At 39.4% G+C, this 17,492-nt stretch overlaps 1 protein-coding gene and 1 pseudogene across 3 annotated transcripts in view; one reads left to right on the top strand and one right to left on the bottom strand.

Moving 5' to 3' along the window:
- The window catches only part of Cep70 (centrosomal protein 70), a 44,850-nt gene that overhangs the window by 23,444 nt on the left and 3,914 nt on the right, over positions 1-17,492 (bottom strand). For 2 of the 3 annotated variants that reach the window (XM_027414262.2, XM_027414264.2), the window contains exons 4-11: positions 15,218-15,308; positions 14,901-15,024; positions 13,873-14,053; positions 7,576-7,745; positions 6,022-6,078; positions 3,670-3,757; positions 3,490-3,578; positions 24-98 (exon numbers count right to left, since the gene is read on the bottom strand). In XM_027414262.2, the coding sequence (XP_027270063.1) occupies positions 24-98; positions 3,490-3,578; positions 3,670-3,757; positions 6,022-6,078; positions 7,576-7,745; positions 13,873-14,053; positions 14,901-15,024; positions 15,218-15,308 (875 nt within the window). The remainder of the gene's footprint in view (positions 1-23; positions 99-3,489; positions 3,579-3,669; positions 3,758-6,021; positions 6,079-7,575; positions 7,746-13,872; positions 14,054-14,900; positions 15,025-15,217; positions 15,309-17,492) is intronic. The other variant, XM_027414263.2, reaches the window with a different exon arrangement.
- On the top strand, positions 15,992-16,695 carry LOC113835529 (annotated as a pseudogene).

The raw sequence follows: 17,492 nt of genomic DNA, 5'->3' as shown, positions 1-17,492 counted from the left end.
TAACTTTGACAAAATGTAATTACTTGATGTTTTTCTTAAGGGCTTTTTCCAGTTTCTTCACCTGTTGTTTATAAAGTCTTAACTCATGTTCTGTGGGCCTGTAAAAAAAAAATTATGTTGAATACATTAAATTCAACAAAGGAGAAAATACTTAGCAGCAAAAATATATCTTGTATTATCAATAATATATAATTATAATTATTTTTAAATTAAATTTTATGTGTATGGATATTCTGCCTGCATATATATGTGTGTCTAGTGCCTGTAGATGCCAGAAGGTAGCACTGGAACCCCTGAAACTGGAGTCCAGATGGTTGTGAGCCAGCATGTGGGTTCTGGGAATCAAACCCTGGTCCTTTGGAAAGTAGCCAATGTTCTTATCTGCTGAGCCATCCCCAGCCCCTTATTAAAACCTTAATTCTTAGGTGTTTACTAGGAATTTGATTTATTCTGTATAATTTCTTATTTAAAGTCTTTATTCACTTTTGCGCTATTATGTAATCTGTTTCTGGTGAATACACCATCCTACGTAATGGATGGTTTTTGTTAACTTGACACAAACTTAGACATACTGGGAAGATGGAATCTTAAATGAGAAAATGCCTCATTAAAATTGGCCTGTAGTCAAGACTTTAGAGTACTGTCTTGGTTAATGATTGATATGAGGGGGCCCAGCCCATATCTGGGCCCAAGGTCCTCGATGGTATAAGAAGGCAGTCTAAGCAAGCCAATAGGAACAAACGAGTAAGTACATCACTCCATGGCCTCTACTTCAGTCCCTCCCCCAAGGTTCCTGCCCTGAATTCCCTGGATGATGGACTATAAGCTGTGAAATGAAACTAATCCTTTCCTCCCCAAGTTGCTTTTGGCCAAGTGTTTTTTTTTTTTTTTCTATAGTTTTTTTTTATTAAGGAACAAAATTGCATGCTTATTAAGTACTAGTGATACTGAGATTATCACATCCCCAGAAAACTTTATAGACAGAAATGAAAATAAACAACCACTGACAAATTCTTCCTAATCTTAGAATTTATAAAAGAAAATAAAAAACTAGTCTCCACATGAGCAACTAAATGTGGAAACTGACTCATCTAACATAGAAATTTCTGTTTCATCAACGCTTTACATCAGGATTTCATCCAAGTAAATGTGAATTTTATAACCAATTTATTCTTAAGTGTAGTTTAAATATATATATATATATATATATATATATATATATATATGACCAATAATGGCAGTATGTTATGCATCAATAGCAGCAACAGCTTTTCCAGGTTCTGCAGTCATTTGAACAAAATTGTAGAGACATCCAGCACACTCCATTAAAAAAAAAAAAGTAAAAAACAAAATCCCAGAAAAACAGCACAGTTCTGTTACTCTTGTGGTACCTGTCACCATTTTTTTTTTTTAAATTAGCTTCTCAATCATCTGGAAGGAAACCATTCTGAGCAATATCATTAAAAACAGCTCTGATAAAGCACAGTCACTACTATGTTTCATAAAGCAGGTCCACATATGAGTGAGTACATATCATGTTTGTCTTTTTGTGATTGGGTTACCTCACTCAGAATGGTTTCTTCAAGTTCCATCCATTTTCCTGCAAATTTCAAGATTCCATTGTTTTTGTTTTTGTTTTTTTCTGCTGAGTAGTACTCCATTGTGTAAATGTACCACATTTTCTCTATCCATTCTTCAGTTGAGGGGCATCTAGGCTGCTTCCAGTTTCTGGCTATTACAAATAATGCTGCTATGAACATGGTTGAACAGATGTCCTTGTTATATGAATGTGCTTCTTTTGGGTATATGCCTAGGAGTGGAATTGCTGGATCTTGTGATAGACTCATTCCCATTTTCTTGAGGAGTGCCATACTGATTTCCAAAGTGGCTGTACAAGTTGGCACTCCCACCAGCAGTGGAGGAGTGTTCCTTTTTCTCCGCATCCTCTCCAGCATAAACTGTCATTGGTACTTTTGATTTTAGCCATTCTGACAGGAGTAACATGGTATCTTAGAGTTGTTTTGATTTGTATTTCCCTGATGGCTAAGGATGTTGAACATTTTCTCTGATGTGTCTTTCAGCCATTTTAGATTCCTCTATTGAGAATTGTCTATTTAGTTCTGTACCCCATTTTTTAATTGGATTGTTTGGTGTTTTCGAGAATAGCTTCTTGAGTTCTTTGTATATTTTGGAGATCAGCCCTCTGTCAGATGTGGGGTTGGTGAATATCTTTTCCCAGTCTGTGGGCTGTCGTTTTGTCTTGCTGACTGTGTCCTTTGCCTTACAGAAGCTTCTCAGTTTCAGGAGGTCCCATTTATCAATTGTTGACCTCAGTGTCTGTGCTACTGGTGTTATGTTCAGGAAGCAGTCTCCTGTACCAATTAATTCAAGGGTATTTCCCACTTTATCTTCTAGTAGGTTCAGTGTGGCTGGGTTTATGTTGAGGTCTTTGATCCATTGGACAAGTGTTTTAATACAGCAATTGAAACCCTAGCTAAGACATCCTCATTAGTATCATTCCTGTTTCTCTCATACCACAGGTAACTACTATCCTAAATCATATAGTTCATTATTCCCAAACATGCTGCTAAATTCTCATTTTTGAGATAGGTTCTCTCACTGGACTTAGAGTTCATCAACTGTCTATGCTGGATGGCCAGCCAGTGAGCTCCAGGAATCTGCCAGTCTTCACACTTTCTCCCAATGCTGCAATTACAGATAAACACTGCTACAACTGGCTGGCTTTATACATGAGTTCTGGGGATCTGAACTCAAGTCCTCACATGCTTGCATAGCAGGCAGTTTTCCAAAGGAGCCTTGTTATATATCAATAGCAGCCCTCTGCCCTCACTATATTTAATTTTAAAAGAAAAACAAAACAAAGACTGAAGCTGGGCTTGGGGAGACAGCTAAGTCTGGTAAAGTGCTTGGCATGCAAACATGAAGACCAGAGGTCAACCCCAATAACCTAAAAAGACATGGGAGTGCACACTTATTATCCCAGCACTGGGAAGGGGGTGCTGAAGACAGGTAGATCCCTCAGGCTCACTGGCGAGGCAGCCTAATTGACACGCTCCAGGCAGGTCTCAAGGAGAGATCCTGTCTCATAAAACAAGGTGGACAGATACTGAGGAATGACATCTGAGGCTTACTCTTGTTTCCATATGCACGAGCACAGATGAGCACAAACATTTGCACCCACACATTTAAACATACAAACACAAGCCTGGTCTACAAGAGCTAATTCCAAGACAGCCTCCAAAGCCACAGAGAAACCCTGTCTCAAAAAGCAAAACAAAAGAGAGAGAGAGAGAGGAAAGGAAACTCTGAATCTCCTCCAAGTTCTTACCCAGTTTTATCATCAACATGGATTCCTATTTTCTCATTTCCCTTGCTTGCCTGAATACAACCAACCAAAAGGAGTATAAGAGTGTCAAGAATGATTCATCTAACATTCTAAAAGGTAAAGAAAAATTAAGTTTCCCTTACCTGCTCTCCAGATCTTTTTGGAGGTTCAGCTTTTCACCTAACAGTACATCAATCTTGAATTTTGCTTCCTTGAGTTGATTCTGTAACGACTGCAATGCATTTCACAGTAAAATAAGTAACTCTCCTAGGGGATTATTTTGCTTTATAAAAAGGTATTTATCAGTTCTCTGGTTTCCATACCATCAAAAGGCCTTTATAACTTGGTGAGGCATCCAGGTTTCTGTGGTTTGTTTCTTCTTCTGATTGACTGTCATCTTCCTTACTCTGTCTGAGAGGAGACAAACATATCTTATATACCCTTAAAGAAGATATTTAGCTAGCAAAAATTAAGCCAATCTAATAAGGGCTTAAAATTTTAAACATGAATTAAAAATCCCAATTTCCTGCTCATTCTTCAGTGAATAGTATCAGCACAACACTGCCTAATCTTAGAGTGTTCTATTTATTATTTTACTTAAAATGTGTAAGCACCAGAAAATTTTGTCAAAGGACACAGAGGGAATGAAAAATACTTCTTGAATGAACAAACACATTTCTGGTCTTAAAAAATACACTGTGTGCATACTGTTTATTCCTTCCAGTACTTTCAATTCATAAAAAAAATCAAGAAAAGGTGTCAAGTGTAACAATACACAGTGCATAGCACACCTGACCTACCCTGTGCTTCAGACTTCTTAGATTACTTAAAATTCCTAAATACATTCACTCTCCCTGCTGTGTATTCCTCTAACTGAAAAAAAAAAAACCTTTATCTGTCTTGAAAACTCTACAGTCTATATGCAAAGCCTACCCATTCCTCTACCTTTCACTCCTCTCTTCTTGCCACACACACTGTCCCACCTGCGTCACAGTTATAGTACACACCACTACGTCTTCCATTTACTTACATGAGTATTGAGACACATCTTCCTAAGTACATTACCATGACAGGGTCTCATTCTAATTCAAGCCAGCTGGGGACTATGTAGCCCAGGCAGCTTCAAACCTGTGGCTATCATCTTCCCTTCACTTCCTCAATGTTACAGCCTCTACCTCAGGCTACAGGGAGCTAGGAATATAGGCATGAACTTCCACAAACAGCTATATGACAAATTTCACTGACATTCTATCTTTTGTATATTTAACCTTTCATAATATTGCCCCACAGCCAATGTACCGTATGTCCATATACTTTATGAATATACTTAGTATCCAGTGGCTAAATAACATAATACTTCAACAAATTAAAAGGAAATAACCCTTACATTGTTTACCTAAACATTAAAATACAGTCTTATAGATCTTGATTAAACGAATTTCAACATGAAGTTGTGAGGAAGATGTGAGAGGGAACCAAAATTTGTCGGGGAGAAATGGAGGGTAAATATTTCCAAAATACACCATATACAAAATATATATATACACTGTATGGATGGTAGCACTTCTTGTGGCCTTGATAGAATAGGTGTGACCTTGTAGGAGGAAGTGTGTCACTGTGGGGGTGAGCCTTTGAGTTCTCCTATGCTCAAGATACTCCACTGTCACAATCTTATTTCCTTTCCTGTTGTCTTCTGATCAAGATGTAGCCAGTAAGTACCATGTCTGCCTGCACACTGCCATGTTCCCCACCACGATGATAATGGACTGAACCTCTGAAACCATAAGCAGTCACCACAGTTAAATGTTTCCTATATATGAGTTGCCATGGTCATGATGCCGCTTCACAGCAACAGAAACCCTAAGAGTATGTGATGGGGAAAGTACTTCTGTGTATGTTTATCTTATTGATGAATAAAATACTGTTTGGCCAATGGCAGCAAGTTAGGCAGGACTAGGAGTCAAAGAGGATCTGGGAAATGTAGTAGAGAAGTGGTGATCCAGGCAGGAAGTGACATAGCAAGGAGACTCATATTTAAGAAAGGAGGAACAGGAAGTGTCCCCTTTTCCCCTAGGCGCCTCCTCGAGCAGCGCAATGTGAGCCACCGGCAAGAGAAGGCGCCAGCAGAAGGCATCCTCTATAAGGTAAGTCATATAAAATATATAGATTTATGATAATTAAGACTGAGCTAACAGATGAGAATCCTAGTCATTGGCCAAGCAGCATTTGAACCTAATACAAGTTTCTGTGTATTAATTTGGGCTTTAACTCAGGCGGGTGGCTAGTGTAAAGCACACACGTGGCGGTGGGGCTCAGCGGCTTTTGGTGGCTTTTGGCGGAAAAGATTTATCATAACAAGTATGCATGTATGAATTTGTCGGAGGATAAAAAATACTGTATTTGAAAAAGAATTTCATAATGATATTCAGACTTCCAGAACATAAAGTCTCAAAAGCTACAGGAACTTAATTTGTTCCTGGATAATATTCATCCTAGATTACTTTAAAATTATATTATTTGCCATGTAGTGGTGGGCACACGCCTTTAATCTCAGCATTTGAGAGGCAGAGGCAGACAGATATCTGTGAGTTCGAGCCCAACCTGGTCTACAGAGTGAGTTCCAGGACAGAGAAACCCTGTCTCAAAAACCAAAAGAAAAATTGTATTATTTATACCTTTGTGTATGGAGTTTTCGAAGTTTAGATTCATAGTAATCAATTAGACAAAGCAATCTAGAAAACAAAAATACGTTATTTTCAAAAGGTAGTATCTACTATTTTTTTTACATAATTTCTAATTATAATGATAAAAGTAAGCACATGCTCGGTATAGAGAGATAGCTTAGCAGTTAACAGTGCATACTGTAGGGCTGAAGAGATTGCTCAATGGTTAAGGGCAGTGGCTGCTCTTGGACCCAGGTTTGATTTCCAGTACCTATATGGTGGCTTACAATCATCCATGACTCCATCCCAGGAGATCAAACACTGTTCTGACTGCCTCCACAGGCACCAGGCTCACATATGGTAATGCACATACATATAGGCAAATCACTCATACATAGAAAAACTTCAAAGATAAGCCAGGTATGGTGACGCACACCTTTAATCCCAGCACTCGGGAGGCAGAGGCAGGCAAATCTATGTAAATTTGAGGTCAGCCTGGTCTACAGAGTGAGTTCTAAGACAGCAAAGGCTACAACAGAGAAACCCTGAGAAGAAATAATAAGAAAGAAGGAGGAGGAGGAGGAGGAGGAAGAGAAAGAGGAAGAGGAGGAGAGTCTCACTGTAATGGCTCTGGATGGCCCAGAACTCAAAGATCTACCTGTCTCTGCCTCTCAAGTGTTGGGAATAAAAGCATATGCCACATTCATGGTTAATATTTTTAAAATAAATGTCTAAACTCATTCATCAGGGAGCTGAAGAGATGGGTCAGTGGTTAAGTGCACTGGTTGGTCTTTCAGAGGACATGGGTTTGATTCTCAGCACCCACATGATGGCTCAGCTGTCTGTAACTCCAGCTCCAGGGGTGTCTGACACCCTCCTCTCTGTCCACTGCAGATATGGCACCATATCAGTACCAGGCACACATGTGGTGCACATATATTCATGCAGACACAACACCCGTACACATAAAACAAAATTTAAAGTTTAGGACTAGAGAAATGGCTCAGCAGTTAAGAGCACATACTGCTCTTCCTAAGAACCTGAGTTCAATACCCAGCACCCACATCAGGTGGTTTACAACTGCCTGTAACCCCAGCTCCAGCAGGATCTCATATCTCTGACCTCTATGGGCACTTGTATTCAAATGAACATATTCCCACCCCACCCCCACATAATTAAAATAATAAAGAATTTAAAATAAAAAAGAGTTAAGTTTAGCCAGGCAGTGGTAGTGCACACCTTTAATCCCAGCACTCAAGAGACAGAAGCAGGTGGATCACTGAGTTCCAGGCTAGCCTGGTCTACAAAGTGAGTTCTAGACAGCCAGGGCAGTCACAAAGAGAAACCCTGTCTTGAAAAATACATACATACATACATAAATAAATAAATAAGTTCCTCAAAATACTCTGAAACACACACACACACACACACACACACACAATGATGAACTGGGGAAAAAAAGACAAAAAGGGACTTCTCTAGCAAAAGATATAATCAGTGTCAAGATAAAATCAGCTGAAAAATAATCAACCTAGTTCCATTATCATCCTATGTACTAAGCATTACTGTTTATCCAAGACTGTATGAGGGACTCTCTTGCAGAGATAGGCAAACACTCTGTTTTGAGTGATAATACGTTCTTCTTCCTCCTGGGTTAATCTGTAGATATCCTTTTGCAAAGAAGCGATGGTCTCTTCTTGCTCCATTCGTTTTTTCTTATAATGCTGGCATTTCATCTGTAAGAAAATTGTAAATCCATAATTATATTTATACATGTAAGACATAGTGCTCTGTTAATACCGATGTCACCATCTCCACTCAGCTGCTTCATTCAACAATCCCATCAATACTGTTTAAAACTGATGCAAGCAATATTAATATTTCACAAAAGTGAAAACCTATAAAATGAGGAAACTATGACAATTACATGCATGTAAGATTTCATAATAAGGATCTTAAGAATCTCTATAAAGCCAATATAATTTTATATTTCAATGGTTTTATGAGACTAGGTTTCCACATAGCCCAGGCTGATTTCCAGCTTGCAATCCTATTTTATCAGCCACCTAATTGCTGGAGTTACAGGTGTGTACTACCATGCCTACCTTTTATTTAAGTTGAGATAAAACTAATAATCAGGAAGAGAATTATATATTTAAATCTTTTAAAAGAACCACAAAACAGCTGGGTGGTGGCACATGCCTTTAATTCCAGCACTCAGGAGGCAGAAGCAGGTGAATCTCTGTGAGTTCAAGGCCAGCCAGGTCTACAGAGTGAGTTTTGGGAAAACAAGGACTATTACACAGAAAAACCTTGTCTCAAAATACCAGAGAGAGAGAACCACAAATGAAAATTAAGGTTTTTTTAATGATTTATGAATTGCAAATGATGTAGTCAGTTTGGACATCCAGGCAATGGGGAAGACCATAAATTAAGGATAGGTCCATAACCAGTATGTGCCTTAGATTTATAAAAAAGATTCCACTTTCAAAACATAACACTCATAAGCACATGGCCATCTGTCCAAAATGTCAAATTTACTGAAACTTAACAACCATCAAAGGGGAAATAGTCTTAGTTTCTGGTAGCATACCATCTCCTAGTGAACATGAAATATGCAGTAATCCACCATCTGCCTTGGCCTTCCATGAAACTAGGCACGGCCTCTACAGCTAAGTGATGAGGGTGCCAGTCTCCCCTCAATATGTAAGTTAGCCAAAAACTAGAAGCAATCATTGAGGTTTTTCTTTGGTATATATTCATTACACACAAGAACATTTTTGAATACCATGTATTTTTTGACCATGCTCACCTCTGTATCTTTATTTTTCCTCTTCCCTGCTGTTCTTTATTCCCCAGTCGGGCTTCAAATTTCAAGATGCATGTACATGTATACACCAGTGTGTGTGTGCGCGCGCGCACACACACACACACACACACACACACACACACACACTTTTAGTTCACTTGTCTCTTGGACACTTTGACTGATTCCATAACTTGACTATCAGTCTTACTGCAGTAAGCACAGATGTGCAAGCGTCTCTGTGATCAATAACCTAGTCTTTGGAGTATATACTCAGGAAGAGTAGAATTGGGTCATAAGATAGTTCTAGTTTCACTATTTTTTTAGGAAACCTCCGCACTGATTTCTACAGTGGCTGGACTAATTTATACTCCCTTCAGTATGAGTTCTCTTTTTTCCAAAATCCTTATTATCATTTGTTGTTACCTTTTGTCTTAATGATAGGCATTGTGACTAGGGTGAGACAGAATCTCAATGTAGTTTTAATTTGTATTTTCCTGCTTGCTAAGAGTGTTGACCATTATTTGTCTATTTATGAGTCACTGGTACTTACTTCAATTTTTTGAGAACAGTTTGTTCATTAATTAGCCTGTTTATCAACTGATTCATTAGACTGTTTGGGCTTAGTTTTTGTTTTGCTTTTCTGAGACAGGATCTCACTATATAGCCTTGGTCAACCTGGAACTCACAAAGACCCTCCTGTTGCTGCCTCTTGAATGCTGGGGTTAAAGATGTGTGACACCAGTCTTTCCTGAGTCCTTATATATTCTAGATAGTAATTCACAGGTAGTACAGTTTTCTCCCCTTCTATTGGTTGTCTCTTCATCCTGTTGGTTGGTTCCTTTCCTGTACAGAAGCTTTTAAAAGTCATGCAATGCTACTTGTCAATTCTTGCTATTATTTCCTGTTGGAAGTCAAAGATCTCAGGGCTTGACTTGAGATCCTAGGCCATGCTTGGCCAGCCACATAGTTATATATTAACCTTTACATAGCAGCTCCTTAGAACCTCAGCTCAAGAAAATAAACAACTTGACCCAGTCCCCCACCTTATGTTCCAACCACAGGCTCAGTCACCTAGGCAACCCTTCCTGGACCTCTTACTCATGAACTCTTTACCCTGCCAAACATTCTCTCTTTGTGGTTTCCTAATATCCTGCCTACACTAACACCTGGCATACAAACAACCCATTCTACCCCTCCCCGTATCCTGCTCTGCTGACTATATAAAGCTAGCCTGAGAAAAAATAAAGTTTGCCACTTGATCAGAATCCTGTCTTGTGGCCGTTCTTTCTGCGTCTCTTGTCCCCATTCCCTATCCCTGACTCTCTTGCCCCAGGTTGACGTGCCTCGGGTGGGGACAATTTCCTAAGCTATTGGAGTCCTTTTCAGAAAGTTCCTGCCTATGTCTATACTTTTAAGAGGTTTCTTTTTTTTTTCTAATGGTTACAATTTAGATTACTGAAGTATTTGGTTCATTTTGAATTGATTTTTATATGGAGTAAGAGATAAGGATCTAGTTTCATTCTTCTACATATGGATATCATGTTTCCCTGTACTATGTTGAAGAAATTGTCTCTTTCTCTGACGTATGTAAAGCCAAAATTCAATTGGGTATATGATAAGTGTTCATTTCTGGGTTGTCTATTATATTTCATTGATATACATATTTTTGTGATAGTACCAAACTTTTTGTTACTACAGTTTTGTAGCATTATTAATTGCAGAATTGCTTTCACTATCAAGGGCCTTTTGTACTACCATATGCATATTAGGACTGTTTATTCAATTCTGTGAAGACTGTCATTAGAATCTTGATGGTGATACAGAAATTGCTTTGGTAATATACCTACTTTCTAGTTCTAATAATCCATAAACTGAACAGAAAGTTTTTCTATCATCTAATGTATTCTTCAATTTCTTTTTTCAGTGTTTTAGTTTTCACTGGATGGCTGAGGAGAGGGCTCAGTGGGTAAAGTATGTGCGAAGAAAGCAGGAGGACCTGCATTTGGATTCCCCAAACCCACATAGAGCCAAGAGCAACAGCACTCATCTATATTTCAGCCATTCGTATGGCAAAATGGGAAACAGAGACAGAAGAACCCCAGAGACTCACAGGCCAGATAACCTATTCTCTGTACAGAATTCATTACTATCTGCTCTCACAGCTTTATTATACATAGTATAAGGCAAAAAAACCACATAAAAGAAATATCTATGCAGGCCACTTAAACCTCTACATAGGACACTGAGATCCATAATGAGCACTATGATCTCTATCACGGATTCAAAAAATTTCCAATTTGAGCTTTCAATGGGTGGAAAAGATCTCCATTCATGAGCATTATGACTTGATATAAAGCATGATGAACTCTGTATAGGACACTGAGCTCTATAAACAGGGTAGCATGGGATGTTCCCAGAGTACTGTAATCGATATGTAAGACACCATGAATTATATGAAAGACATATGACCTCTTTAAAGTACCCTATGAGATCAACATACATGCAATATGAGACTTCTGTAAGCTGTGTGTAAGTGCACTATGAGCTATACAGATGAGACTGTGAAGTCTGTGCAGAACATTACAAGCTTATATAAACGTGTATTATGATCTGTACTACTTCAGTATGGGCTCTAAATCATGTGCACTGTGAGCTCTATTCAGGTCACTGTGAGCTCTATAAAATAGGCACTGAGTACTCTGTTAGGGTACCTGGAGTCCATAAAGGACACTGTGAGCTCACGGATATCATTATGTCCTTTAATCAAGAGCACCTTAAGCTATACAGAGGTGCATGATGAGCTTCATAAAGGACATTGTGAGTTACACAGATACACTGTGAGTTCAATATAACTGTCAAACACACACAGAGGGGTGGTTGTGTGTGCACTTCAAGGTATGTACTTGGGAATATGAAGTCTAAACAAGTGCTTTATGAGTTCTATTCATGTGTGATGTGAACTCAGTGGAGATACACTGTAAAATGTACACAAGTCACTATCATGGCATGGAGCTCTAAACAAGTTCACACTGAGAAATACACAAGGCACTTTGAAAAAGGCTGTCCTAGTTCCATACAGAGTACTATGAGATCTATAATGATCTTTAAAGACTATAAAGAGAATTCTGCCAGGCAGTGGTGAGGCACACCCTTAGTCCCAGCATTTGGGAGGCAGACATAGATAGATCTCTGAGTTTGAAGCTAGCCTGGTCTACAGAGCGAGTTCCAGGACAGGCTCCAAAGTTACACAGAGAAACCCTGTCTCGAAAAAAACCAAACCAAACCAAACCAAAAAAGAATACTAAAAATTCTTTATGTACAAGATGAGGTCTGAACTTGGAGTTCTACAAAAGTGAACTATGAGTTCTACAGAGAACCTCAGGAGCTCTCCACATGTCCTATGATGGCTAAATAAGGTAGTATGGATATTAAAAAAGGTATACTCTGAACTTCATACAGTTGTAATATGAACTCAAGCTGGAGCACACAATATACTCAATAGAAGTGCACTATGGGTTCTACATGGCACTATGCACTTTATATAGGGCACTCAAAGCTCCAGCAGTGAATTATGAGATCTATATAGGATTCAATAAGCTCTATTGTCTTAGTTGGGGTAACTATTGTTGTGATAAAACATCATGACCAAAAACAAGTTGAAGAGGAAAGGGTTTATTTGACTCATAGTCTCACATCACAATCTATCATTGAAGGAAGTCAGGACAGGAAATCAAATAGGGCAGGAACCTGCAGATAGGAACTGATGCAGAGGTCATGTAGGGGTTCTGCTTACTAGCTTGTCCCCATGGCTGGCCCAACCTGGTTTCTTCCTGGCTTTTTGTTTTTTGTTTTGTTTTGTTTTTATTGTTTTTCGAGACCCAACCTGGTTTCTTCCTGGTTTTTTGTTTTTTGTTTTGTTTTTTTGTTTTTTTGTTTTTCGAGACAGAGTTTCTCTGTGTAGTTTGGAGCCTGTCCTGGAACTAGATTTGTAGACCAGGCTAGCCTCAAACTCACAGAGATCTGCCTGCCTCTGCCTGCTGAGTGCTGGGATTAAAGGCGTGTGCCACCACCACCCGGCTTCCAGCCTGGTTTCTTACCTAGGATCACCTGCCCAAGGGTGGCCTTACCCATAATGGGATGGGGTCTCCCACATCAATCAGTAGTTAAGAAAATGCCCCACATACAGGTACACTATGAGATCTATATAGAACACCATAAACTCGAAGCAGAGCATTATGGGCTACATTAAAGCACTATGAGCTGTGTACATGGGAATATATGCTTAATACGGGCAACAAGGTATTATGACATTATAAAAAATATTGTACTAGGATTTCTTTGTAGATAACTATGACTTTCTACAATATTCATTATGGGATGTACATGGAGATTATGAGGCATTTACAATGAAATCTGACCTCATTGCAGGGCAATATGAGATCTATTCAGAAATTGTCACATATATACAGGACACTATGTCTCTAAACATGGCACTATGGTTGCTATCAGGTAGACTGCTAGACATTTACAAGTGTAGGGAAATCCCTGTGCAGGCTCAATGAGCTATGCAACAGTGCAGTATGAGATGCCAAAGGACTCAGTGGTTAAGAGCACTTCCGGCTCTTCCAAAAGATGTGGATTCAGTTCCCAGCATCCACATCTGAAGCTCACAAGCTCCTGTTGTTACTACCCCAGTTCCAGGGGACCTAGCACCCTCTTCTGGCCTCCAAAGATACCCATACATATGTGGCATATACTCATATAGATACACACATGCATCTTTTAGGGATATTCATGAAACTATAACATGCAGCCTCATAGATGAATCTCAAAATGAGGTGCTAAGTAGAAAAGATCACCTATTAACATTATTAACCTATGCCAATGTAAACTGCTTTCCTTTAACAATCTTTACACACACTTCAAGCATTTGGATTTCCTTGACCTTAGCCACAGACATACATACACCCTGGAAGTGACATGGAAATTACCTGGGACTATGAAGAACTTTCAATATTAACCATCAAATAAGAAAAGATATGTCAATACAATACCTGTAATACTTTATGCTCTTTTTGAAGATCTTGCATTCTTTGTTGTTGCTGAAAAACTCTGCTTATGGACTGATCTTCTAATTCACCAATTTTGGATTTCACACTGTCCATAATCTGCTCCAGGTCATTGGCTCGCTGTTCCTGGTGTGTTGCTCGGTTCTGTTCCAGCTGAAGTTCACTTCTAATCAAGAGAGACACTTCCTTCCCTCAGTGTTAAAATAAATCAGATTGTACATGACATATAACAGACTACTTTCCAAAATATCTCTACATTCTTAACATTTTTTACCTTTTTTATTGCTGAAAATCAAAGATTAGCATAATTAGTACTGAGCTGTACCCCAGCCTCAACACTTCTATCTTGTAACAGGAGTATAACCATGCTTCCTGACATACCCAATCTCATCTATAAGAGAAAGTAAATAGGATAGAGGGTACCATTACATATTGATGCTAAGTTCTACTGAAAGTCGTTTACTTAATTTTTGCCCATTTATTTGTAAAAGCAATTTTGCTTTACATTTAATAAAAATGAAATTTCAGGGGGCTAGAGAGATGGTTCAGCAGATAAGAGCATTAGCTACTTTTCCAGAGGACCCAGGTTCAGTTCCCAACCCCTACATGGTGGTTCACAATCATTCATAACTCTAGTTCCAGGGGATCTGATGTACTCTTCTGAACTCTGGATTCAAGTACCCACATGGTACATTATGTACATTGTTGACAGAAATAAAATAAATTTTAAAAAAGTACAATGAGGGGCTGGAGAGATGGCTCAGAGGTTAAGAGCACTGACTGCTCTTCCAGAGGTCCTGAGTTCAATTCCCAGCAACCACATGGTGGCTCACAACCATCCGTTATGAGATCTGGTGCCCTCTTCTGGTGTGCAGATATACATTGAAGCAGAATGTTGTATACATAATAAATAAATAAAATCTTTAAAAAAAAAATAAGTACAATGAAGACATTTCAGGATCCTCCCCAGGGAGTTGTGCTTAGAATGCATGCAAACAAGCCCGCTGTCTTACTTAAGCTGCTGGTTGGTCTCTATGAGGTCCCGGATCATGCTCTGCTGACGTGTTGTTTCTTCTATCAACATTTTCAAAGTCTGCCTCATTCTTTGTGATGATTGTTTGTCAAAAACGATGAGCTCTACATTGATATACATACATATATATAATATATATATACATATATATGTATATATAATACATAATACATATACATACACACACATATATATGCCATGAAAAAACAAAGAGAAGGTAAAGTCATTTTAAGATAAACACTTTTTAAAGAAAGAAAAAGCTTTGTTCCTAACAGAACAAGAACAGCATCTAGTTACCTTTGAGGTCAGTTCTTTTGACTAGACACAAAGGTTTGAAGCCATGCGTCATCAACAGCCCATTTACGCTTTCCCATTCTGCTTCCTCCTGCTACAATCACAGTAGAGAAAAAAGGAACAACTTAAAGATGTGAAGAAAAACCTTTTATATAGCATCCTATGTTTTCAGAACAGAACCTTTCCTCCAAAGGTGTCTGATTTTTAGATGTATGTATTTGTTCATCTATATGAGGGTATGAACTCGTGAAGTTCCAGTGCAGCAGAAACCAGAAAAAGGTGTCAGCCCCTGGGGTTTGAGGCAGTTGTGAGCCACATGACATGGATGCTGTGAACTGAACTAGGGTCCCGTGAAGACCAGCAAGTGCTTAAATGGTCTTACAATTTTTAGACAGGGTCTCACTATGTAGCCCTGGCTGGACTGGAACTATCAATGTAAACCAGACCAGCCTTGAACTTAAAAGGTGTAATTGCCTCTGCTTCCCAAGTGCTGAAATGAAAGATGTTTGGCATGCCTAGTTTTAATATGAAATTTTATGTATCAAATTATAATTTACAAAGGTTTAGTCTTTACTAAAATCAGCAACAGAAGTATGCAAATGAGTAAATTGTTATATTACACAAAATAACCACATGTAGGCCCCTTAATGGGCAAATTAAAACAAAACTTGTGATTTCAGTGAAACAGGTAAGTCTAATTGAATAAGGTCAGGCCATACTCAAATGACACAACTGAAAACTAAAACTAGCCACTCTGAAATAAGTATCTCTTTAACAATGATGAAAAAAGAAAATCAAGGGTCATGTGAGGGCTGGACTTGGGAAATAGCAGCTTCCAAAGGGCCAGGGTCCTGGGCAGGTGGCAGAGAGGAGGCCTTTATGATCTTCTTCAGGGAGGCTAAACAAATAGAAGCTCCACATCCAAAAATCAGACTGAAAGATTGACCTGTCCAGGTTCCTCTTTAATGTGAACTCATTTGAGATTTTCCAGCTATTCCTGAAGTGACAGAAAAAGAAATAAAAGAGAGGTTTCAGCCGCTATATAACACTAGTACATCCTGACAAAAATCAAGATGCTACTGGTGGTGCACAAAAGGCTTTTGAAGCTGTGGACAAAACTTACAAGTAGGCTACTGCCACGGGAACAGAAGAGGCCCTGGATGTGATTCAGGCAGAAAAGAACAAATTGTTAAGAGGCAGGGGTAAGGAAGGAAAGTAGAGGATGACCCTGAACTGTTCAAACAACCATTATACAAACAAACCATGAAGCCATTTGCTAAACTGGACATGAAAGAAGAGATGCCAAAGACGTGCACAAAGCAGAGGCGGAAGAAAAGTAGAGATGGTCAGTAGACAGCTGGTGAAATCTGCAAGCAAATCCCAAAGGGAAGAAAACAAAGAATCAGACCTTCCTGGGGTCACTGAAAGTAAAAATGGAGCATGAGTGGCCAGCTGGGTCACAGTCACAGAACTGTGCCTAGCTGTCCCCCCCTTCCTGCTTCAGGGGACTCATTCCTTCCTCCTATTTCCACCAACATGGAATAACATTGACTTTTTAGTCCATTTTGTCTTCACTACAATTTAATCTCAGAGTAATCCTCTGAATTGACAGAAGGGGCTCAGCTGAGCCCTGCCCCCCAGCCCTTGCCCACTTAACAAGCACAACTGGAAGGAGCCACCATGATGCTGTCCTATCTTCTCCCACAACCTGTGCCTTAATGTTCTGTACCTCACTAGACTATGATAGTGACAAACTTCATGGATAGTTCCTGGAAATCATCTTGCTTACTATGAATTCAGACAAGCCTGGACCACCTCTGGAAGTCCCTGTGCTTGATTTGAAGGTGTCATCCTCAAAGTCCCAGAGCAAGTAAAGAAGGCATTTGTGAACACAGCATGCAGTCACTCAATGCCCTCAAGCCCTGTGGTGTTTGATATATGTCCTCTGTCAACTGACCAACCATTGCTATCAATAACAGCTGTTAACCCCTGAGCAGCCACACCGAGGCCTCCAGTCTCCTTATCATCATACTCCCAGAGGAGCCACAGCTGCCAGAACCTGCCCCAATCACCATCACCTCAACCCTGAAAAGCAAGACAGAAAGACCCAGCAGCCGTCTCTGCCTCCACACCCTCAGCCACCAAACTGGGCACCATAGGGAGCTGTGTATGCAGCATCGAGGGACAATATGGGCACTAGGATTGTTACTCTAGCTCCAGAGGGGATTCGATGCCTCTGGCTCCTGAAGGAACCATATGTCAAATCTTCTGGAGACTG

The sequence above is a fragment of the Cricetulus griseus genome, chromosome 4 (assembly GCF_003668045.3).
Source record: "Cricetulus griseus strain 17A/GY chromosome 4, alternate assembly CriGri-PICRH-1.0, whole genome shotgun sequence".
Classification (NCBI taxonomy): Eukaryota; Metazoa; Chordata; class Mammalia; order Rodentia; family Cricetidae; genus Cricetulus; species Cricetulus griseus.
Note: the sequence above shows the minus strand (reverse complement) of the source record. Positions and strands in the feature narration are given on the sequence as shown.